At 32.0% G+C, this 24,962-nt stretch overlaps 1 protein-coding gene across 1 annotated transcript; it reads right to left on the bottom strand.

Annotated features, from left to right (window-relative positions):
- Positions 1 to 486: 486 nt before the first annotated feature.
- LOC133200321 (uncharacterized) lies at positions 487 to 24,585 on the bottom strand. The gene is made up of 3 exons (XM_061336138.1): positions 24,353 to 24,585; positions 18,079 to 18,191; positions 487 to 1,764 (listed from the first exon to the last, which is right to left on the bottom strand). The coding sequence occupies exons 1-3, from the start codon at positions 24,564 to 24,566 to the stop codon at positions 487 to 489; spliced, it is 1,605 nt and encodes a 534-aa protein (XP_061192122.1). The 5' UTR covers positions 24,567 to 24,585.
- Between the last annotated feature and the right edge of the window lie 377 nt (positions 24,586 to 24,962).

The raw sequence follows: 24,962 nt of genomic DNA, 5'->3' as shown, positions 1-24,962 counted from the left end.
ATATCAAATCTGTTGATTATAAATTGTAATGTATGTCCTGTATCATCACTTGTAGTATATTGGCGATAATTTTAAAATGCAAAATAATAGCCCTCTACCAAGCAGAAACTTCTATATAATGAGCTTAAAATCTCGAACTGAATCATTGAAAATAATGCACTTTAGACAATCACAATTATAGAAGAGCTGTAAGTTACAGTGCAAAATGTTCAGGATTTTCATAAACTTTTTCACTTTCATGAAATTTAAAGATGTTTAATCTGTTGTGTCTTTATTGAAACCATGGATGTTGCTTGCTCTAATTCTGTGTAATTTCTTTGATACTAAAATAATATTGAATCTTTTAATAATTCCAAATGATGCGTCAGGAAATATTTTCAAAATAATAGCAAAAATATTAAGTTTATCAGTAATACACGACATAAGTAAGTTGCAAAAAGACTAAGCACGATGAACTCGTTCTAATTCACTTTCTTATTTTAAAAATTAATTGTGTAAATTGCGTACCATGTACCAATAATACAGCAGATCGTCACGAACTATTTGGTGTTTCTCATGCTTTGTTGGGGGCACATAATTTGGACAAATTCTTCTGTTGGTTGTCAGTTCTGCAACTGTTCTTTCGCTTAAGAAAAAATGCTCATCTTCCTCAGTGATATTTATATCTTTACAAGGGTATCCGACCTCATACAGAACTTGGTGATGAAATGTAGTGGTTATGTCCTTAATCATCTTTTCAATGTTTGATCTGTTCTCTTTGGTTTTGTCACTTGTCAGCTGGATTGCTTTATCTGGAGTAAACACTTGCAACTGAATGGACGTTTTGTTTACTGCAATAGCTATGTTTCGGTCACCACCTTTGTCTTTGTAAAAAGCAACATTTTTGCAGAGTAAGTCATCACTTAAGGGTTCCCACACAGAGAAGCACAAAGCCACAAGTCTAAAGAAAAAGAAATGTGGAATGTAAGTTTTGAAAGAAAAAGCTAAAACTGGCGTTTTGTTGACATTTTCCGTTATCGCCCTGCATTCTTTCGTGAAGTCAGTTTTATTAATGCTAGGAATGTAGTAAACAGGTCTCATTTTTATTGTTCCAATCTCCTTGTCAGCAGTTTCTTGTGTTCGCACTATAGCAAGAATGCCCAGTTTTTCCATATAGGGTACAATAATGTCTTTTTGAGTAACATACGAAGAATTTTCTCCCCATATCTTGACAAGTGTTAGATCAGAAATTCTTCCAGTTTTCATGAATATCTCCCATTCCTTGACTCTTTCGCAAAATGGTTCAGCATGAGTTGGGTCAGTTATGATATTTTTAAAAGCATCTACAAACCACTGGACGTCAATGATAATATTTTCCTTAAGACCTTCTTCGGCAAAATAAATAATTAGACCTATCTCTTTAAAATATCTGAGCATGTCGTCTACCTTAAATTCATGTAATGTTTTAAATTCCTTCTTGCTTAGTAGTTCCTTTCTGCTTAGAATTTCCATCTTCTTTTCCTTGTTTTTTCTAACTAACTGTTCAAATACTGTCCAAATTGATGGTAATTTTTCACCCCAATGAGGTAGGCTTCGTGCAGTTCTAACAATACATTTTCTGACATTTTCTATCTTTTCTGCTTGGTGTTCATTCAATCTTTGCTGTGGACATTCTATTTCATAGTAACGTTTCCGCGAAATATGACCTTTCAATGTGTGTTCCTCTGGTAAACACTTCTCTAATTTGTTATAAAAAGATTGAACACTGTCCATTCTTGGTTTCTCCTGTTGTAATAAATAAATGCGAATTAAACAAAAACAGTCTATATGCAATTTTAGTTAAAATCATTACGTGGGTTATATATCCATAAAGTTCTTGGATAAATGTTATCATTTTATGTACCAAACTACCCAACGTGCAAGATAACATTTTAATATAGACCAATATTCAGTAAATGTATAAAATTTAAAACAATTTACCTTATTCTACAAAAGTTATAGGTGTAAATACTTTTTTATATGCAAGCCGCACGACTAAGTCCGACGTAAAGCAAGTTTTAATGATAACGTCAGAAATATGGATTTTGGAATTTTTTTTCACATGTTCATAGACACACGCTATTTTTACGATTTGATGGTATCAACTCATGTTATGTGACTTGTAAGGGATTCCCCAATGTATCGAAACTAATCACATTTTCATTTGAGTATTTTGCGAACGGGTTCTTGTATAATATTGGTTTATTTACAGTTTTCATAATCTACAGAACAAGAATACGTTTCCTGATATGCGTTGAAGTGTTTATAAACATAAATATTTATTATTAATTTTACTGGAATTTGTATCCATCCGCAAAAGAAAATAGTGTTAGGGACATGCGATCAACGAAAGTGACATGCCGTGCAAACAAAATTTTGATTTATAAATAAATAAATGTTTTATCTAATAAGAAGTATTTTGAAAACAGATTTTTAAAGAAAATTCACAAAATTGAACATTGTACAAACCAGGTTATTCTTAAAAGATTGACGTGCTGGTGGTGTATAAATAAACTAATTCTTGCGCTGTTATGCTAATGAACAGCTAGAGCAGTTTTCCCGCGTAAGTGATGAATCATTCAACACAGAGAACACTGCCTATGTTTGTAAACAAAGCGAGGAGTTTGCAGTAAAGAAGGTCGAAGTAAATCAACTACTAATCTCAAACGGAAGAAATGAGCTGTACCAGTAAAATTAAAGTTCTTATTTCTTGTGCAAGCAGTAAAAGATTTCGATTGCTTCAAGGGTCAGAATTTTTCAGCAGCGGACAACTTTGTGCTCCAATTTCTTTTTCCCTGTTTTAAAAACACTGTCTTCCACAATCTAGATTTGTTTCAGAGCAAGCTTTATATACAGCAATGGTCACTTAACATGCCTATGATTCTTATCTCATTAATTGTCGGCACTACACTGGCAAGTGGTTTCCTTTAATATGTCCAGCTGTGTTTTGCTATCAGATGGTGGCCATGTTATAAAGTGAATTAATAGTACTGAGGGCAATAAATAAAAACAAAAACAAAAAGAAGTAACTTGGGTGTTATTGATAAATTAAATGTGAAATGCATATTTATAAATGTGAAGAGATCAAGAAATTAAATTAATTCAAGAGTAGTTAGATCATGTAAATAGTTGATATCATGCCATTGTGATTAATTTAAAATCTTAAATCGAAAAGCAGAAAGAATTTTTTCATCGTGCATACTTGTATCAATGAAAGTCAAGTAGTTGAATTTCAAGAAAGGCTAAACCGAGAAAAATGATATATAAAATGTGCATATCAATTTAAGTCAAGTAGTTATATTTCAAAGGTGACTAAACCAAATGAAATGACATATAAATTCAGTTAAATGTCAATTAGTTCAATTTCAAGAGTAGCGTAATCAAGAGAATTAAAATATTTATTGTGCATATCAATGATCATAAAAGACAGGGGTTTGAATTTCAAGAGTGGCTAAATCAAGAGAATTGAAATATCAGATGTGCATGTAAATGTTGAAAGACAAGGATTTGAATTTCAATAGTAACTAAATCAAGAAAATTGAATCATGTAGTATACATATAAATGAAAGTAAAAGATATGAATTTTAAGACTGGCTTAATCACGAGAATTGGAATATATTGATGTGCATTGTAAATGTCAAATTGTTTGTCAATTTAAGAAAGCAGTGAAAATATCCAATGAGCATGTTAATGAAATAATTCAGTTTGCGTTATTTGTAAATAATAATTCCCTACTTGTAATACTATTGTAGGTTTGGCCTATTAATTTGAGATATGTGTGTTTAAAACTTTTTCTTGTTTTTTGTCTTAGGCTACTTAGTTGTTTTACTTCTGTAATATGATTTTACAACTGTTGTGTACGGAAGCCCAATAGTGCAAACCAAAAAATAAGAAAAAAAAAAAACGAAATTATTATATAAAGAAAACGAAATTATTAAATAAAAAACGAAATTATTAAATAAAAAACGGAATTATTAAATAAAGAAAACGAAATTACTTAAAAAAGAAACAAACGAAATTATTGAATAAAGAAAACGAAATTATTAAATAAAGAAAACGAAATTAATAAATAAAAGGGAAACGAAATTATTAGATAAAGAAAACGAAATTATTAAATAAAGGAAACGAAATTATTAAATAAAAGACAAATGAAATTATTAAATAAAGAAAACGAAATTATTAAATAAAGAAAACGAAATTACTAAATAAAAAACTGAAACTGAAATACGGAATTTATAGATGTGCATGGTAATGGCCTGAACCCATGAATCATTCCATAAAGCGCACGTGTTATAAAGCATCACTTAGTAATAGACCTGATTTTGTTTCGACATTGAAACAAGTGTGGGGGAAATGAAAAAAAAAACTTAGATAAATGTCAAATTGACAAACGTAGAAAAACATGTGCTCACAGCCTATAATTCGCATTTGTAAAGTAAATGATTAATAACTGTTCAATTTTGTTTACGGGAATTTGATGCTGTGTCGCATCCCCACAACGTCAAAGTTTGAGCCTGTAAGCCTGGACGTAGCGAGGATGGCTGTTTCTGCTTACATAAAATTAATGACATTCCAAAAGAGCTAATGAATCGCTGAAAGGTCAAGGCCTTGCGTATCGTATCGCTGAATTCCCCCCGAACTAAACCTAGGGCCCTATCTGTGTACCCATAAATCTTAGGTTGTTGAAACAATAAAGAGAATGATTTGAATACTTGTTGGATTTGTTATGCAAGTGTGTGCATTGTTTGTTCACAACTATCACTGACTTATAAATACAGATTGAGAATTTGTCATTTAGAATATGTGAGAACAAATAGTTAGTGCATCACTTCTAATTATGCTTTGATAAATGAACAAGAAATCACAGGCGCTCCCCATGTAATTCTGTAAATGACGAATGATAAGTATATATATATATATATATATATATATATATATATATATATATATATATATATATATATATATATATATATATATATATATATATATAGGTCTACCCCTCAATACTATAAAATCAACCTTGTTGGTTTTATAGTATTGAGGGGTAGACCTATATATATATATATATATACTTATCATTCGTCATTTACAGAATTACATGGGGAGCGCCTGAGCAAGAAATTAGAGGTGTTTTGCTTAATTTTTAATAAAGTAAGCAATCATTAAAATCTACTCATTGTAACAACTTTGTCTTGTTTAATTTTTGCACTTGCTCTCTTTAAACAATAATTTATAATGGGCTCCGATCGGTAACGTATCATTTTACAGCATTTTTTGTACTGTGCTATAATTGAAAAAAGATGTATAACCATGGGAATTTCCTAAATGTTATAAGGTTCAGCAGTTGTAAACAACGGAATCTTAACAGACATGTATATCTTAAATATTTGTGCAATTTATTAGCATAATCTCTTTGATGTTTCATGTCCAGATTCATTGTTTGCTAATAATTAGACCTTCTGAGTTGAGGGTTTAAGAAAGCTAATACTAACGTAAACTTGTCATCACTGGCCAATTCATCAGACTGGTCAAATTAAGTTCACATTAATCATGTTAAGGTAAGATAAAAACATAGATCTAAACATATTGGATAACCAAAGGTAAATTCTCCCCTATTTATCTATTATGATTGTCTACTCCAACTGGTCATGTTATCGATACTAGAATAGCTGAGTGTAAATGCAAATATCACACTTGTTTTAATGTCGAAACAAAATCAGGTCATAGAACACGTGTGCTTTATGGAATGATTCATGGGTTCAGGCCCTTACCATGCACATCTATAAATTCCGTATTTTAGTTTCAGTTTTTTATTTAATAATTTCGTTTTCTTTATTTAATAATTTCGTTTTCTTAATTTAATAATTTCGTTTTCTTTATTTAATAATTTCGTTTGCTTTTTATTTAATAATTTCGTTTTCTTTATTTAATAATTTCGTTTTTCTTTATTTAATAATTTCGTTTTCTTTATTTAATAATTTCGTTTTTCTTTATTTATTTTTGGTTTGCACTATTGGGCTTCCGTAGTTGTGCCATTTTTCAATATTTTAAATTTCTAGTCACTTGATATGTAATATTTCTGTCAAATGATATCGAGTGCTCAAAAACTGTTCTCGTTAGTTTTAATGATGATAGTCTCTGCTCTGTGACTATTTCAATGATGGTATCCTTTAATATTTTGTAAAAATACAAATTACTTTAAATGCAAGCTACATTGTCATTTTACGAAAAATCCCAAAACTAACTAAGTATTATTTGTTTTCTATGTTTAAAGGTTCGATTTGTGATAAATTATCATACATTCCAGTAGATATTAAAATAAATAAATATACATTTTTTAAAAAAAAATACATGATGGAAAAGGTGTAAATAAAATGATATAATTTTATTTCTCAAAGAAAACAAAAAGAAAAGATTTTAAAGTGATAGTTTTCATTATTGCACATAATATCGCATAAACTAAATATGGATAAGGGACCTCAACTCATTTAAACATTATTTATATAATCAATACCATCAACTCGTAGTAGTACTTTCAGTACTTTGATTCCTTATTATGCCACACTGCAAAGTGTGTGCTTAATGATACTTAAACGCCATAACTGAGTTAATTTTTGAAATTCAAAACAATACACAATAATTTACGAGTCATCAGTTTACACACTTTGAATACACAGGATGCGCAGCCCTGTCAAACTTTGCGCTATTTTCATCAAATAACATTGGTAGTCAATTTCTTGTTCAGTCAGTCTATTTCAAATCAATGAAATTAATATATTCTAATAATTTCCAGTTATTTGAATTACTAATTTGTCTTTGACGACGTGAAACATTATTTTATGACTGGACTTTGTTCTATTTGGACAGCCGTCAATCTGTCAATTGTTGAAACATTTCTCTTGCGTTTTTTAACTAATAATACGGGTAAATTTTCACTGTCAAATATGTAATATTGAAGATAAAAGATCAAAGGCCTGATGGGCTTGAGAGTCGACTCGCCCGAGTTTATTGAGCTTTTTAATTCATACAACATGTCACCATGCCTTTTATTCAGTTTTTATTGCATCTTAAGAAATTGAATATCAGGTCTCCATGAGTTGTTAAAAAATTAAGGGCTTCAATCCCATCTCACATGAGATTTTTTAAATTTATTTAAAGTTTGGGTTTGTAAATACACAAATAAGATTACATATTGTGACAAAAATAACAACATTTTGAAAAGGGATCCAAATACAACTGTTTAAATTTGTACGGGTCTCAATTTACCACCATCCCCCTCCCCCAAAAAAGTAAATAAAGGTTAAGGGTTTAAACATCTCCCACCTTTTTAATGCGTTCTTTAAAAAAATTCTCTTCAGTATTTTTTAATTATAATTGTCATATCTTACTAGATCTCAGTGTTCTATTAAGAAACAAAAAAAATACAATAAAGTGAAATAAAAACAAGGGGAAAAGGGAAGATCATGTTAAAAGGGAGAAAAAGTATCATGGAAAAAAAATTAACATTTAAACGTAAGATAAATCACTTACAGGTAGAAACAACCTCCAGTAAAGGAAAACAAACATTAGATATCTATGTGAAAATTTTCAAGATCCGCCTTACTATATACATATATTCACACAATTTTACTTTAATTTAAGCATTATGATTATGTTTATGTTAAGTAACATATAATAATTTAATATATCATTGTGGAAAGCAGCACTGCAAACCTGGATTCTAAAAATAAATTAAGCACACTAGCTGCAGTGGTCTGTGTTAAAAAGTAATTAGGTCAATGATTCACACTACAAACCTGGATTCCAAAAAATAGATTTTTCAGGCACACTAGCTGCAGTAAATGAGAGCAGCAGGTGTGAGTGTTAAGGAGTAATCTAGGTCAATGATAAATAAACTTCAGATGGGAAGATTAGATCCGCCTAATATGCTTGCACATTACTAGTATATTCATACGCAGTATTTGTACATGCATTGTACAGATATTTAATCGAATTTTTCTTTAAAAAAATTAAAGATATAAATAATGTTACAATATGAAATTTTATACTGTTTGTACCTCCTACGTTTAAGCAATCACTCAAGCAAAAGCATTTTTACTAGAACTACAGCTAGATGAATGAGTGATAATTTTTACAGCTGTTATAACAATGAGTCGCCCTGCGAGCCGACTCAAAAATGACGACAGACCGTTTATTTGCAGCACATTTAATTTCTATTAAGTTTTGACTTGCTTATATGAAGAAAATAAACATTTTCATCATTTTTTATTTCAAAGTTTGTGGATGTTAACCCTAGGCCATTCGCACGACCAGCAACCTTTAAAGACTGCGATTTTTAAAAAAAAAATTTGAGCACAAACGATCAAAATAAAACTATACTGACTTGAATTTTCATAACAAATATTATGGAATACAACAAGTATATCTAGGACCATTCACTTTTACAAAAATCTCACTTTTCACGAACTTTATTGGCAACCCTCCGATACTTATCACTTACTTATATTTATTAGTTGACTTTTAATAATCAATGCTAAGGACATGTAAAATTCTCTTCCAGAAAGACTCGTTTAACAAATGATATATTCAAGAGATGAAATGAAAAAAACAAATTTCAGTTATCTTTTTTAATTTGTCAAATAACTTGAGATTACGTACTAGAACAAAATTGTTTTCCCCCCTAATTTTTCATATTCAATATACAGTATATATATATATATATATATATATATATATATATATATATATATATATATATATATATATATATATATATATATATATATATATATATATATATATATATATATATATATATATATATATATATATATATATATATATATATATATGACTGCCGTCATGAGAAAAGGGCCCTTATCTTTTGACGTCACAATGCGCAGAAAACGACGTCAATGTTGCCGTATTGAAAACACGGAAGTATTTTTTGTTGACTGCGTCGTGAACAAGAAATAAAATTGGATTTCCGAGCCCCCCCCCCCCAATCAAATTGTATGAAATTTGATACGGACATTTTTAATAAATTATATTGTTACTGTTTAGTACATGAATTCATTCATAATTCTGTTTAAGTATTTAACTTGATATCACATAATTAATTTTAACGCGACATTGAACACATTGTTACGTAGAGCGATTTATAGCGATGTCTATATATTACGCACAACTATAGATCCTGTATATTTGTTTTCTGAGCAATTTACAAATGCTTAAATTTCACTTATATTAAGTAATCTTAATATTAAAAAAGAATATTAAAAAAGTATTCTACATAAACGTTTATACAGTAAAATTTGTCTAATCCGGACTCTGAGTACTCCGGATTTTTGTCTATTCCGGCTATAAATTTTAGTCCCATGGACTTTTTTAACAAATGTTTTAGAAAAAATTCTGTGTAGACCGGATACTGTCTATTCTGTATTCCGAACGTCCATACTGATCCCAAGTGCTCATAATTAACGGTAATTATTTCCTCTAATCCGGCCACGCATACAATGTAATAACCTGAGTTACTTCAAAGCAATTAACACCTTTCGTGAAGATGTGCTAACGTGTGTTTACACGAGTGCCGTGAGACGAACTGAAACGCGGCGGTGACACAACCCACTTGAAGAAATATAAGATTAAATTACAAAAAATTATTCACACATTTAATTTGCTTTCAACTCCATATAACACAGTATAATGAAAAAATCAATACAATATAGGTACACGATTTGCAAATCAAAATATAAATCAGGATCGAAACTCAAACGTCTCATCCCAAAATGACGCCATTACATTGTAGGGAAGACGTAAATTTTTACATAAAAATTAAAATTTCAATCCAATAATTATGAAATCGTAAATTGTGTTTATAGTTATATTGAATGCGCTCTTTGACATGCAAAACCCGGGCCGCGTTATATATATAGTATAATATACGAGTCTGTAGATTTTGACTCCGGTAACATTTCACGTTAAGTTCCAAACTTTGTGAACGAAAAAGAAAAATTTACAGTAAGTCATGTAATGCTTTTAAATAATTTCTAGACTCCAAAATATTGATTGATTTTATCATTTATTTATATAATATATATTGTACTCGTAAATAAAACAACAAAATTCAATTTCAAATATTTCCCTGCATTTTCCTGCACTCCGGATTCTGTCTAATCCGGCCAAATTTTTATGGAACCTGGGGTAGCCGGTTTGGACAAATTATACTGTATATTTTTTTTCAAAGAGAGAGAGAGAAATCAATTCAATAATATGCGTTCTTTATAAGTGCTTCTTTATTCTGAAAAACACCTTCATTTAAAATGTATTTAGCATTTTAATTTTAATCCATAGTTAAACATATTGATATGCACAGTTAGACCAGCTCAGGGTGAAGCACCGATTTCCAAATGTGTGTGTTTGTGTGTGGGGGGGAAGGTGGGGGGGGGGGGGTAATTGACAAGCAAAAAAAATCTCTGAATAAGAAGGCAACCGGTAAAAGTTCAAACTAAAACAGTGAACCCATCTTTGTTCGGATATAGTTACTGGTAACATGGGGGATTCGAACCTCCTACTACAACAAAAATAAGGAGGAGGACTTATAAAATTAATTCTATACTAAATTAACAGCAAGAGAACATGCTATTAGGGGGAAAAACGGAGGAAGTGGGTGCCACGAAAATTTTGCTTAAAAAAATACAATTTTGCAATAATCAAAGAAATACATTAAAAAGTAGTCTCTGATAAAAAAAAAATACTATTTTATCAATTTTCTTAAATTGTTCCGATAAAAGCTGACTTGAAATTGAACTGCAATATGCTTTGGAATTAACAACAGGTAATGTGGACTTTTTCCAGCAGCATATACTCAATATTGGAGATAATAACAATTCCATCGACAATGATATTATGATTGAAAATATTTATGAAACATACAGAAGAAACAACAGATTAAACAATAGATTAGGTTGTAAAGAAATTAAGAACTTCTGATAAATGTTGAATTGGCGACATCTTTGAGAATAAATCACTGATGGAGGAAAAAGTACTAGTAATGTTATGACTGTCATATTCAAATGATATGAAAATGTTCCAAATCATCAACCACATTAACACCAATCGTACTACAACAAAGACAATCAAGAAATCTACATTTTGAGAGAGATAAAAAATAAAAGCACTGGTGATGTTTAGAACAGGAAAAAACGGAGGTTCATGTAAAACTTTGATGACCGTGAAATATATAAGGAAGCATTTTTTTTTACTGACGATATAGAATTCATGTATGTAATAAATTAGTCACGTTTCGCGTTGAAATCTTGGATATCGAATCTTAACTCTGATATCTCGATACCCCGGATATTATGACATTTTCTGAAGTTCTGTTGATGCCGGGATACTGAAGTTTATACCTGTATATGACTTTAAGGAAAATGATTTTAAAAACAAACACACACACCTTTCTGCTTTTAAAGAAAAAAATTCCAGTTGTGTCGTAGCAGGCAAAAATACGAGTCGTGTTCTTTAATTTTAAGATTCAGAGAATTTTTTAAAAATAATAACTAGCTTAGGATAAAATGGTTTGCCTGTTTTACCTTAAGCTATCAGGTCGAAAGCAGATACTAAGTCGCCTGTGAAGAGAGTCAAGTTAGAGCGGACCGGTAGAGTTTCAAACATTCAAGGGGTTATTGCTTAACCGCATCGCCTCATACAAAAAAAAGGTATAAACATGTGTTCGACTTAATATTTAATTACTGGTTAAGACATATACATGTATACATATACATTTCTTAGCATCGAAATATGAAAAGCTTAAGTGTCAGGATATAGCTGTTCTCACGGTGGAAGATAGATAGATGGCTTAATTGCGTAAAAATATATTCAAGTCTCGCAAGATATTCAGTTTCAATTTCAAATAGATCTCGTCAAATTGTAATGCAACTGTACTTAAATTTGCACAGAAAAGTTCAGCTCCGTTTAGTGTGCAAGGAATTTTATTTTTCTAGGATTGAAATGTCGAGCTTTAATAAGCTTAAATATGACACGGGACCGGCTATATCTGTATGTCCAGCAGGAGAAATAGTACCTGGCTATATGATCGCGAGAACTTTGGCAATTCATTGGGAATTTTTTTTACAGGAAAGAATTCCATAATGTTTTCTTATTGAGATAACAGTAACGCCCCTTTTCAAGAACTGATGCACGATTGTTGTGTCCAAGTGATACAGAAGTAGCGTCAAGGCCACAGGTGCCAAAAAAAAAAAAAGATCAAAGTACAGAAGCATTTATAAATGCTTTTGATTAATTACTATGTGCCTCCTTTTAAGGTTTCTACTCCATAACTGTACAGGTGAAGTTATTGAATTGAATGGACAATGGAAACTTAATTATTTAACGTTTTTTATTAAAATTATTTTTAAAAAGTTAATAAAAAAAAGTTCGCTTGGTAGTAGCGAACTTTTTTTTTTTATTTATGACTTTTCATAAACGGAATAAATGTAAAAAAAAAATAATAATAATAAAAAATACACATCTTGGTGTATCTGAATTGATTTCCCATTAGGATTCCTCGGTGATACAGAAAATACATGGGGTGTTATTATCCCCTCGTAACAAAGTTAGAGGGGATAAAGTAACGCGCGTTTATGTGGGTGAGTGAATGCGTGCTTATACTCGAAAATAATATATTTTTTATATCGGGATCGATGTGCTTTTTTGCGAGGGGATGCCCCGTTTTGCGCGCGGTGCCCTTCTCTGGGTTGGATCTCACTTTCTCCTTGGGAAATCTGTGAAGTTCTTATTTTTTTTTAAATGCTACAAGTTCTTTATATATTTTATAAATTGAGCTAGAGTATTAAATATAAAAAGAATACCATGTGTGGAATTGAACAAGTATTATTTTTTCTACTACATATAAACCGTTTCTAGATCCTGTCTAGACCCCCCCCCCTTTTTTTTTTTTACGAAATTACTAGATCCGCTCTAAATTTATGAACTAGACTTTCCTTAGGAATAATCACATAATAGTTGCTTTGAAGAAAAAAAAATTCAAATTTATATGTGTCAAAACGAGTAGGATTATTTCTAAAAAAAAAATTAAGAATGTTTGGAAACTGAATTTGACGTCATTACGTTTCAGATAGTAACGTCAACGTTGTTTTGAAGCGCCTTACTAAAATGCTCATAAAATACTGAAAAAGTGAGATATTTTTAAAAATTATGTATATTTGCATTCAGAAAGAGTCAGGCTATCAAAATTGATCAAAAAGTCAATTTGTGAAATTTTGACTTTAAGGGCCCTTTTCTCATGACGACAGTCATATATATATATATATATATATATATATATATATATATATATATATATATATATATATATATATATATATATATATATATATTTCCGTTTGCTAGATCATGAGAAGGGGACAAGGTGGGTGTGACCGGTCATTAGGGGATGCTTAATTTTTCTTGGCAACTGATCCAACCTAGATGTATTTAGAGGTCCGTATTTGCTTTCCTCCCAATTTGTAATGTTTCAATGGACTTTGAAGTTTGATTACTATTTGCTATCTCTATATTTCATATATAAATAATACGAGATTTATCCTTTGCTTGGTGCAATGTACATGGAATATGAAACATTTATACATAAATATTCAATTTTCTGATAAGTATATTAAAAGAGTCACTCGTCATTACATTCTAAAAATATCGACAAGTAAGTAAACACTATTGGTATTTGCATGAGGTTGTCCTATGTTTTTTATTGTTTGTTTGTTTTTTGAATTGTTTTTTGTTTTGTTTCTCTTTTGGGGGTGGGGGGGGGGGAGGGTGCTTGCATTACTTCGACCCACATTTTTCAAAGTAGGTACACCTGTAGGTAGTTTTTGGGTCACTTAAGTCACTCAGGTAACCTATTGCTATCCGTTTTCGTCCGTCGTGTGTTAACATTTGAACATTTTCGGCTTCTTCTCTGAAACCGCTGAACCAATTTCAGCCAATTTTAGCATATGGCATCTATGTGTGAAGGGAAACAAAATTTGTGAACTTCATGGTCCCTGTCCCCCTTGGGCCTGAGGGGTGGGGCTTAAACCACCAAAATTAATGCAATTTTTAAAAATCTTCTTTACTCCTGGACATCAAGCAGTCAAACTGTTGGCATGATTGTAATAAGCATTGGGCCCTCTACCAAAATTGTGAAATTCATAGCTCCAGGGTCAGGGGCTCTGGTGCTAGGGCTGGGCTATATAGATCATATAGTGAAAGTGCATTATTTCTTTGAAAATTTTCTTCTCTACTCCTGGGTATTATTTAAAAACAAATTAAATATAGTGAAAACTGTCTTATCCGACACCTGTGCAATCCGTCACACTGTGAATTCCGACGTTAAATTTTCTTTCGCAGTTTACTACTTTCCATGTTATTTTTTACACTGTGCAATCCGACACCCTGTCTCTTTCGACACAAAATTCGTCTCCCAGTGCATGTCAGATTAGACAGGATTCACGGTATAGTGAAAAAGCAAAATTTCTTTGAAAATATTCTTTTCTGCTTCTGGTTTTAAAGCAAAGAAGCTAAGTATATAGTTATGATGAGCAAGAGTGCTTCTTCCAGAGTAGTCAATTCCATGACCCCTGAGTCAGATGTGCTGGTGTAAGGGTGGGGCTCTTGATAATATAGCGAAAATGCATAAATTCTATTAAATAATCCTGTCTGCTCCTTGGTGTTAAACAGATACACAAAGTGATACTTATGATGAGCAAAGAGTGAGAGGCTCTGGTGTTTCTCGGTGGGTGGGTGGGGGGGGGGGGAGGGGCTACATTGAAAATATAGTGAATCTGTAGTAAAAATGCAATATTTGCTCTTCTGAGCCAAAGGCTCGAAGAGGTAATGCTATGGCCATTTGTGCTGTGTGCGTAAACTTTTTAGAATATGGGCCATAACTAAAAAAAACCCTTGGCCAATTATTGTCAAATTTGTCACAGGGTATCCTTGGCCCATTGGCTCCCGTTTGTACTAAAACTAGGGTTGTGACACTTAAACAAGGGGAGATAATTAGGAAAATAGAAACAAAAGTACTGGTTGCTAAAAATATTCTTCTCAAGCACCACTGGGCAGATTATCTCCAAATATACGTAAAAGAATGAGGATATGTTGTACATTAAAATTTGCACGGGGATTTACACTGGGGCAAAGGGCGTGGTCTCGTCACTTAAAAGTTGACCAAAATTACATTTTATTAAAAAGTTGATATTTCTTGTCAGTTGATGCATCTGAGGACCCCATATCATGTTGACTCAAAAGTAGGTCACGGTGATCTACTTTTTAAATTTTGCGGCCATTCTTTCTCTAAATGATTTACATGCACATTTTGAACAATTTAAGGCCTATGATCATCAAACTTTGTCAGTTGATGTATCTTGGGTTCTCGGAGTGCGTCGACTAAAAAGTAGGTCACCTTGACCTACTTTTTTGAATTTTATGACTAATCTTTTTCAAAACAATTAAGGTCATTAATTCGAATACCGAGAGGTTTAGAATCATTAAAGCTTGTAAGATGATGTATCTTGGGGCCATAAAACATATTTATTAGAAAGTAGGTCACAGTGACCTACTTTTTGTACTTTGCAGGCATTCGATTTCAAAGTGTTTTAGAGGCATAATTTGGACATTTAAAAGCCTATGATCATAAAACTTTGTAAGTTGATGCATCTTGGGTCCTCAAAAAACGTCAACTCAAAAGTAGGTCACCGTGACCTACTTCTGCAATTTATATGACTATAATTAAATATTTCAGATTCTAATTGGCTTAGAATTATCAAACTTTGTCATTTAATGCGTCTTGGGTCTTCGGAGTAGGTCGACTGAAAAGTAGGTCACCGTGATCTATTTTTTGATAATTTATGGCTTTAATGAAATTTTTCGGCAAATAATTAGCTTAGAATTATCAAACTTAGTCAGTTGACGCATCTTTGGTCCTTGGAGTATGACAACTGAAAAGTAGGTCAGCTTGACCTACTTTTAATTTTATGGCTGTATTTAATATTTTCGGGTACTATTTGGCTTAAAATCATAAAAATTTGTTAGTTGATACATCTTGTGTAATCGGAGTATATCGACTGAAAAGGAGGTCACCGTAACCTACTTTTCAATTTATATGACTATAATTATATATTTCGGGTACTAATTGGCTTATAATCATTAAACTTTGTCAGTTGATGCATCTTGGGTCCTTGGAGTAGGTCGACTGAAGAGTAAGTCACCATGACCTACTTTTGAAAATTTATCGCTTTAATTAAAGTTTCAGGTACTAATTAGCTTTGAACCATAAAACTTTGTCAGTTGATGCATCTTGGGTCCGCAGAGTTAGTCGACTGAAAAGGAGGTCAATGTGACCTATTTTTAAAAAAATTTTATGGCTTTATTTAAATATATCAGGTACTTGTTGGCTTAGAATCATCACACTTTGTCAGTTGATGCATCTTGGGTCCTCACAGTATGTCATCTGAAAAGTAGGTCACTGTGACCTACTTCTGAAATTTATAGTTATAATTTTAAAAAATATTTTAGGTATTAATTGGCTTAGAAACTTCAAACTCATTTAATGCATCTTGGGTCGTCAGAGAATGACAAGTGATAAGTAGATCACCATGACCTACTCTCAGTTACTAATTGGCTTAGAATCAAAGTTCTCACAGTCTTTCATCTAAAATGTAGGTTATGATGACCTACTTTTGGAATTTCAAGGCTTTATCTAAATATACAGGATACTTAGAGGCTTCAAATAGAAGTGATAGGTTGTACAGTTTATCAGAAGAGCGATTCAAGGCCTTTGGGCCTCTTGTTTCTTTAAAAATCTTCTCTGCACCTGGACATATCAGAGGCAAAAAGAGTAAATATTTTGATAAGGAAGGTTTTTTTGAACATCTGGACCATTAATGGTCAGGTAGACTTGTAAGTAATAGATGAATAAAAATGAGACAAAAATAACTTGTCTTATTAAATGTTGATCAAAGACGAAGACAGGCCAAATTGCAAGAGATTTCAACAAGGAATTAAAATAGTACAGAAGCACTGATAGTTTGTTAATATACTGTATGGTGATATTGATAAATGGGGAACAAATGAAAACCTAATTTATGAACTGTTAATGAATACTAGACTTATTATTTTGTTGATCCTGATCACCCTATTTTTCTTGCTTATGGGCAACAAAGCTTCATCTTTCAGTTCATTTTATACTCTATGGATCCTCTAAATTGTTGTATTATACCCAGGTGACCGTTAGGGCCCTTGGGCGTTTTGTTCAATAAACATCTGACATTATGATAATTGTCATATAAATCATAGAATTGGGAAATTGTGGAAGTTTTCAATAAACACCACACAACTAGACAGCTTCAATAGGTTAGTCCCCTACCCGTGAAATCGAAGGGGACTATATGTTTCTTCCTCGTCTGGCCGTCTGTCTGCCTGTCCATCTGTTAGTCTGTCCCACTTGGTTTTCCACACCTTTTCTAAAGGCTTTCAGATATTGAGCTGATTTTTGGTATGTGAGTATATCCTGATGAGTTTCAGATCATGTTGCATTTCATTCCTCTTAAATGACTTTTTGACAGAATTACGACCTTTTTAATATTTAAGGTTTTGCACAATTTTTTAATAAACGCTTGCAAATGTTGAACTGATTTTGGGTGTTTGACTTTACCTTGATGGGTTATAGATCAAGTTAGCATTTTGTTCCGCTTCAATAATTTTTGACGGAATTATGGCCTTTTCAATTTTTACTGGGAGCCAGATTACACTTGCCGGAATTGTCGAGTATTGCTAAGGCAAAACACTCAGAATGCTTGCTCTATGTAAAAACTTCAATCCTAAAGGAATGATAAAGCTTAATTCTAAAAATTATATTGAAAATTTTGACTGAAAGAAAAGAGTAAAAAATTGAAATACTGAAAAAAATTATAGGATAGGTGAATTTGATACATATAACAATTTTTATTTATGGCCTAATACGAAAATGTAAATACAATTTCACTCAGTCGTAATACGCACTTTTACACAGTCGTGATGAGAGGCAATCAGGATAACTGGACTGTTCGTAGTTTCCGGTCTGTTTCTGTCCTCACAATACGTTTTTATTGATTGCAACCAGAACAGGAAGTAATCTTGAAAAAGTAAAAAAAAAAGTAACTTTTTAACGTTTACATTCATACAATAACATTCAGCATATTAAGGTATATATATAAATTTAAAAACAATTTCTGGTCAAACGTTATAACATACCACAATTTAATCTTTGGTATAATATATTGATGGAAAAAAAAATCATGCTCTCAATTATATCTAAAACTTTGCCAAAATAAAAGCCTCTAAGCTCCGTGATTCAAAAGTTATTAAGAAGGTTAAAGTTCATGACAGATATATACAGAATTACAGAATAACCGGTGGTCGATCAGAAAAACAATATTCCTCCAGATCTTCGATCACGGGGCATAAAAAATTGCCCCCCCCCCCCAAATATACGTACGGTATATTTCTGTGATGTAGTATTTCATTTGGAAGCGTATTAGTGCCACGTAATATTTTCTCCAACTTTAAAGTTGCCTTTTCTAACTTTAAAGTTGGCTTTTCCAACTTTAAAGTTGACTATTTCAAATTTAAAGTTGACTTTTCCAACTTTAATCTTGGCTTTTCCAACTTAAAAGTTTGCTTTTCCAACTTAAAAGTTTGCTTTTCCAACTTAAAATTGGAATTTCCAACCTTAAAGTTGGCTTTTCCAACTTTAAAGTTGGTATCCAACTTTAATCTTGGCTTTTCCAACTTTAATCTTGGCATATCCAATTTAAAAGTCGATAATTCCAACTTTAATCTTGGCTTTTCCAACTTTAAAGTCGATAATTCCAACTTTAATCTTGGCTTTTCCGACTTTAATGTCGGTAATTCCAAGTGGGGGAGGGGGGTTGGGGGCAGCATCTAAAGGAAAATATATTATAGCAAAAAATTATACTCCGAAAAATTTCCGACTTTAGAATTGAAAAAGCCAACTTTAAAGTTGGAAAAAGCCAAGATTAAAGTTGAAATAAGCAACTTTAAGGTTGGAAAACCAACTTTAAAGTTGAAATTACCAACTCTAAAGTTTGAAATGCCAGGATTAAAGTTGGATAAGTCAACTTTAAAGTTGGAAAAGCCAACTTTAAAGTAGGAAAAGCCAAGGTTAATGTTGGAATTACAAACTTTAAAGTTGGAAAAGCCAACTTTAAAGTTTGAAAAGCCAAGATTAAAGTTTGAAAATCCAAGATTAAAGTTGGAATTACCAACTTTACAGTTGGAAAAGCCAACTTTAAAGTTGAAATTACCAACTCTAAAGTTGGAAATGCCAAGATTAAAGTGGAAAAACCAACTTTAAAGTTGGAAAAGCCAACTTTAAAGTAGCAAAAGCCAAGGTTAATGTTGGAATTACAAACATTAAAGTTGGAAAAGCCAACTTTAAGGTTTGAAAAGCCAAGATTAAAGTTGGAATTACCAACTTTAAAGTTGGAAAAGCCAACCTTTAAGTTTGAATTTCCAACTTTTAAAAAATGTTACGTGGCACTTATACGCTTCCGTAATTTCAATATCAAATTAACAAATTTATCTAAGAATTTTGTATATACTTAATGAATTGATTATCTGCCTTAAAGATCCTCTGAAGCGTAATAATCTCATGTGCTGTAAAAGTAACTAAAGACAGGTAACCTTAGTCTATGAAGCCAAATATTGTAAACAAAGAAAGAAGTTTGGAATGTCAAAATAAGAGGTAATTTGAAGCGATGTGAAAAAAGGTGAGAAATTTTTTTTTATCATCTCTTAAGTACAGGTAGATGTAAAAATCATACAACGGGTGATATTTGAGGGTTCTTAGAATTTGATGATTTTTCACACATAGTTTTCTTTGCACTATGAATCATGTATGCAAAATAAAAAATGCTTTGGTTCATGGTTACCATGGAAACACGGGTAAAGAAATTTCCCTAGCAACCAGCCAATTTTTCAGCTTTGATGATCAAAAAAATTTCTTATCTTTAAGGCTCAAATTAAATGTAATTACTACAGAAATTTCTTTTTTATTGCTTTTATTCTCAAGATAAACATCTTAGGTGCTTTCACAATCAAAAACATAGAAATAAGATTTAAAGATATTTGTATGATAGATATGGGTATACACTTAACAAAACTTCTAAGTGTTCATTCTAATAAATGTATTTATTTAAAAACTACATGATAGAATGGTATGATATTTTCAAATTATTATAAGCGATGAGTCTTCTCAACAATTGTCGAAAGAAAATCTATTATCACCGATGAAAACCAATGTTCCGTGACGAAGCTTAAACACAATAAATCTGTACTTTGCGGCACGTGTTTTGTGTAATCAGCTTCTTTTTGTGACCATTATCAATTTTTAACAAATGGTTTAACTAAAAAACACAAAACATGGGCAAAATGACCATTGAGGAAGGAGGGAGAGCCGTTGGAATGGTGATATCTGGATCATTCTTACGACACGTTTTACTCACTTTTATTTTTGTGCTTATTTGTCCTTCACATTATTTTAAAAATGAACAACCTGAATAAAAATCCATTTAAACACATCTTTCTATAGGTTGTGCGACATTTTTATCGCCAATTTATCCCAATTTGAAAGCTGTGGACAAAATTTAATCAAACCGGAAGTGATCTGGATCTTCGTCTGAGGCCAATGTTTTGCGTCACAACCAGATTAAAACCAGGTTTAAAGCCTGTTACATGGTCCTGAACCACTTTAAAAACATTTAAATCAGCAACTTCAATAGTACGAAAATGGCAACAAATTGGTGCTCATGGCAAACCTGTATCATTTCAAACAGTCTGAATCATCCTTTAAGAGGTACATTTAAGTGCAAGACGCTTTAGTGTGATGCAATGGCCTGCCAAATCCCCGGATCTGAATCTCATTGAACACATTTGGGACTTTTAAAAGGGATGTGAAAGCCCCCCCCCCCCTTAACACAATTTCAACGGTTTAGAAAGATCCATGCAGTAGGTGTGGCAGCAAATAGGCCAATCTCCTGTTCGGGGGTACATGGAATCCATGAGAAAAGGATGTCTTGCAGTAATTAGAGCGAGTGGTGGTTTTACGCCATAGGGATTATTTTATGTGAATTTTCATTTTGAGGGTTCATCATTTCCTTGACTCTTTGCTTTGAAGTCTAACGAGATACTTACATGAAATTTACGCAACATCGAACTGAAATAAGCATCATTAATAATGAATTAAAGAAATTATTTATTGTATGCATTTGTTCTTCATAACTTAAAACATGTTAGGTGAACACTTACAAGTTTGGTTCAGTGTATATACATGTTTTTCCTTTTTTGCTGACTCAGCATTTTCCTTGATTTTAGAATTATTCAATGTCTAATTATTCAAATGATTGACCTGATACAGACATCGAGTGTATATAATATAAAAGCAGAAGATTTTTTCTTTTAGAATTTGAATTTAGAAGCGTATAATTTTAAAAAATTCCTATCCGTTGCCTAGGAAAATCATCAAATTCTGATAACCTTCATACAGGTGACTCTCGATCTCCAAGTTCAAGGGACCATAAGAAAAGTTCGAGAGATCGGGGGGTTCGAGAGATAGAGGTGACACTCGATGACTCGAACTCCGATCTCTTAAGCTTGAAGTTCTTGATCACTCGAAGTGAACCTCCGGTTTGATCTTTTGATCTTCTTTTAATTTTCTTCCCAGAAATCAACGAGTTTTTCGATATTTTTACTGCTAAAGTTGACCATTATTTACCATGTGCTTTTTTGTCAAGATAAAAATACGATGACCCCAATGTGAGTATTTTTGATTGGTTTAAAAATGAAAGGTAAGTTTAGACTTGTACTAAGAAATAGATTCATAATACAGTTTTACAAGATTCGAAAAATCTTAGGATTCACCATATCAAAAGTCTATACATAGTCAGATTTTATACTCAAATACATATCCGTGTGTACCGCCCTGAAGTCGATTGACAGACACAATGAAAGCTTTTCGAACAGTGGATGTCACGTGAGTAAAGTGATTGTAATATCAAACGGGTTAAAATTGGTTGACACTTGGTGACCTGTTAATTTAGTAGTTAACCCGACCATAGTTTGGAGAAATTTTCAAAAAAATTACATCTGAGTCGCAAATTGTCCAACATTGCCCTTTGGATATGTATAAGCTTAAATCAAATTACACATTCTGTGCAAATGAGAAGAATGGACAAGTTGTGGGTCGATGTAAACAATGTCGTTGAAAACTGGTATGCATATGAATAACAATAGAAATGTGAGAAAACTGCTAGACTCTGTCGCAAAACCAGTGTCGCTCGCCATTATTTAATATTTTCATGTGATATAATAAATCTAACCCTGCTCTTAAGATATTATTTAATAATTCTAATTCAAAAGGTTTATAAATTTCGGAAATTTATTTCTGGCAAAGCACCGGGACCCAACCCTCATAGCTTAAGTGCACTGATCCTTTGCAAATCATGTTTAAATTTAAGTAATATTTCATTTAATATAACAAATACGTCTGTTTGAACTTTAAAACGTAAAATATCACAATCTGAAACCCATAGAAAAAATACCTTTAATTATTCCTCATAGTGAAAACTTCGATTTGTTATAGTAAAAACTTTGATTTCATCGTTAACTATAGTAAAGTATAGTTAACCATAGTAAATTTTTGATAGGATTGATTCGTTTCGAGGAAAAAGAATACCTGGTTAGATTTTCTGTGATTGGTGTGGTACTTATTTCCAGCATAGCTTAATTAAACTACTTTTTTTAAAATTGTACCACAGTGGATCTCAGTTTCATTTGTCACATTTAAAGTACAAATTAGATGTATTCTAACAATGGTAAGGGACTGTCCCGAATTTTTACCCATACAAACATTGTCCTGGAAAACTCAAATTCAAGTTGCCTTAAAGACGAAATTAACAGATTACTTTGAAGTTAACCTTGAAAAGATGCTTGAATTTTTTAATTGAGAATATTTACTGTCAACGTCTTTGATTTCAAGTTTTTTAATACTTCATGATTTCCTATGATGGTACATTTCACGGTGGTTTTAATTTCACGGTCAATAAATTTCTCTTTACTATATATTTTTTCAATTTTATAAATCATTCTTTAAAAAAAAGAAAGTTATGGAAAATTATTTAAAATTAACTTATCCAGTAGCAAACTTTAACCCGCCATTGTATTCTAACTCAGCTCAGGATTCCAAATATTTTCAATTATTTACCGTTATGATATAGAAAAAAAGATTTTAAAGTTTGTAGGTAATTGAATGATTTATTGATATGTCAACTATATTCACGATGGCTTAATTTTCGCGGAAAATTTTTCTTTGATCGCGAACATAGTGAAATTAAAAAAAAAACATCGCAATGTATACCCCTTTACAGTATGTAATTTTTGGATACCAGTTCTTCCAAAAATCTGTCAGAATTCCAACGGGTACCAATTGCGCTCCGTTATTAGTAGACCTAATTTTGTTTTCAAATGAAGCAGAATTTATTCAAAATTTTAATTTTGAGAAGAAGAAAGAACTTGCTGTGGCCTTCAACTAGACATGTAGCTTATATATCGTCGTATTATCAATTAACAATAGTTACTGCCATTCATAAGTCGACTCGATATGTATCCTAGTGAGCTTGAATTAAAAAATACTAGAGAGTCTTACACCTCTTTTTCAAATTTGGAAATTTAACTAGACGATGATGGTAACATAACAACAAAGCTTTATGATAAACGTGATGTTGTTAAGTTTTCAATCGTCAACTTCTCTCACTTAATCATGTGACAATATACCCTTACCACCTGCATATGGGGTTCACGTCTCTCACTTGATTCGATACGCAAAAGCATGCTCTACGTACGAACAATTTCTTAAACGAGACAAACAAGTTGATGAAGCAGTCTCGTTTAAAGTGACCTTGTCAGCAAATAAACATATTAAGACAAATGCTGACTGAAGTTTTTCTGACAAGTTGTTAGGCTATTATTTACAATGAATTGTCTAACAATTTCTTTGTTTTTCCTGATTATGACAAGGAGCACAGTACGAGTGGGACCGGTCGGCCGGGGATGCTCGTGGCACCTGATCCCACCTCTGATGTTTTAGAGGTCCGTCTTTGCTCTGCTCCTTATTGTATTGTTTGGATGGACATGTGCTTGGATACTGTGCGTTGTCTACGTGTTTTATTAAACCAAAATGAGCAGAACTCAAGGTCTTACATCTGAACTTAGAAATTACCTTTGTACGCCCTTCCATGAAATAAAGATCCTTTCGGGTTGTGTCGATCAGTGTCTTGCGTGTGAACTACTTCATCCAGTCCCTTAGACATGTCCATAACAACCAGATAAAACGCTCTTCTAGAGAGGTAAATCTGATGACAAGCGTAATACGCTACTTGACCAGCGAAGTCCGTCATGCTTATGATCTGTTTGCCTTGACTTTCATCTTCCATGTCTTCCTTTTTCAAATTAAAGTCTGATTGAAATAGAGGTGATATATTAATATATTTCATGGGAATTAATTCAAGTGAGAAATTTGAGACAAGAAGGAGTTTGCCTACATGTATTATAATATTGGATCATTTTCTTCACATTATGTGGGCATGGTTGTCACATAAGATCTAATATAGTTAAATATCTTTCAAAAAGATAAAATTATTTCACCTATTAAGGTGTCATTTATTATTTCAAACAGATCTTCGTGGATTTCAAGACCAATGGTTGTCTCAGTTGAACCTGGACAATCGCTTGTTCGTTTCCTTTGAAGCTGTCTAAGAAGAGTTGTTTTTCCTGCGCCTGCGCAGCCCACTATCATCCCTCTGGCTCTGCACATGTTCTTTCTTCCTTGC

This window comes from Saccostrea echinata, unplaced genomic scaffold (assembly GCF_033153115.1).
Source record: "Saccostrea echinata isolate AGI-Se365-2 ecotype Australia unplaced genomic scaffold, CSIRO_AGI_Sech_v1 ptg000038l, whole genome shotgun sequence".
Lineage (NCBI taxonomy): Eukaryota > Metazoa > Mollusca > Bivalvia > Ostreida > Ostreidae > Saccostrea > Saccostrea echinata.
Note: the sequence above shows the minus strand (reverse complement) of the source record. Positions and strands in the feature narration are given on the sequence as shown.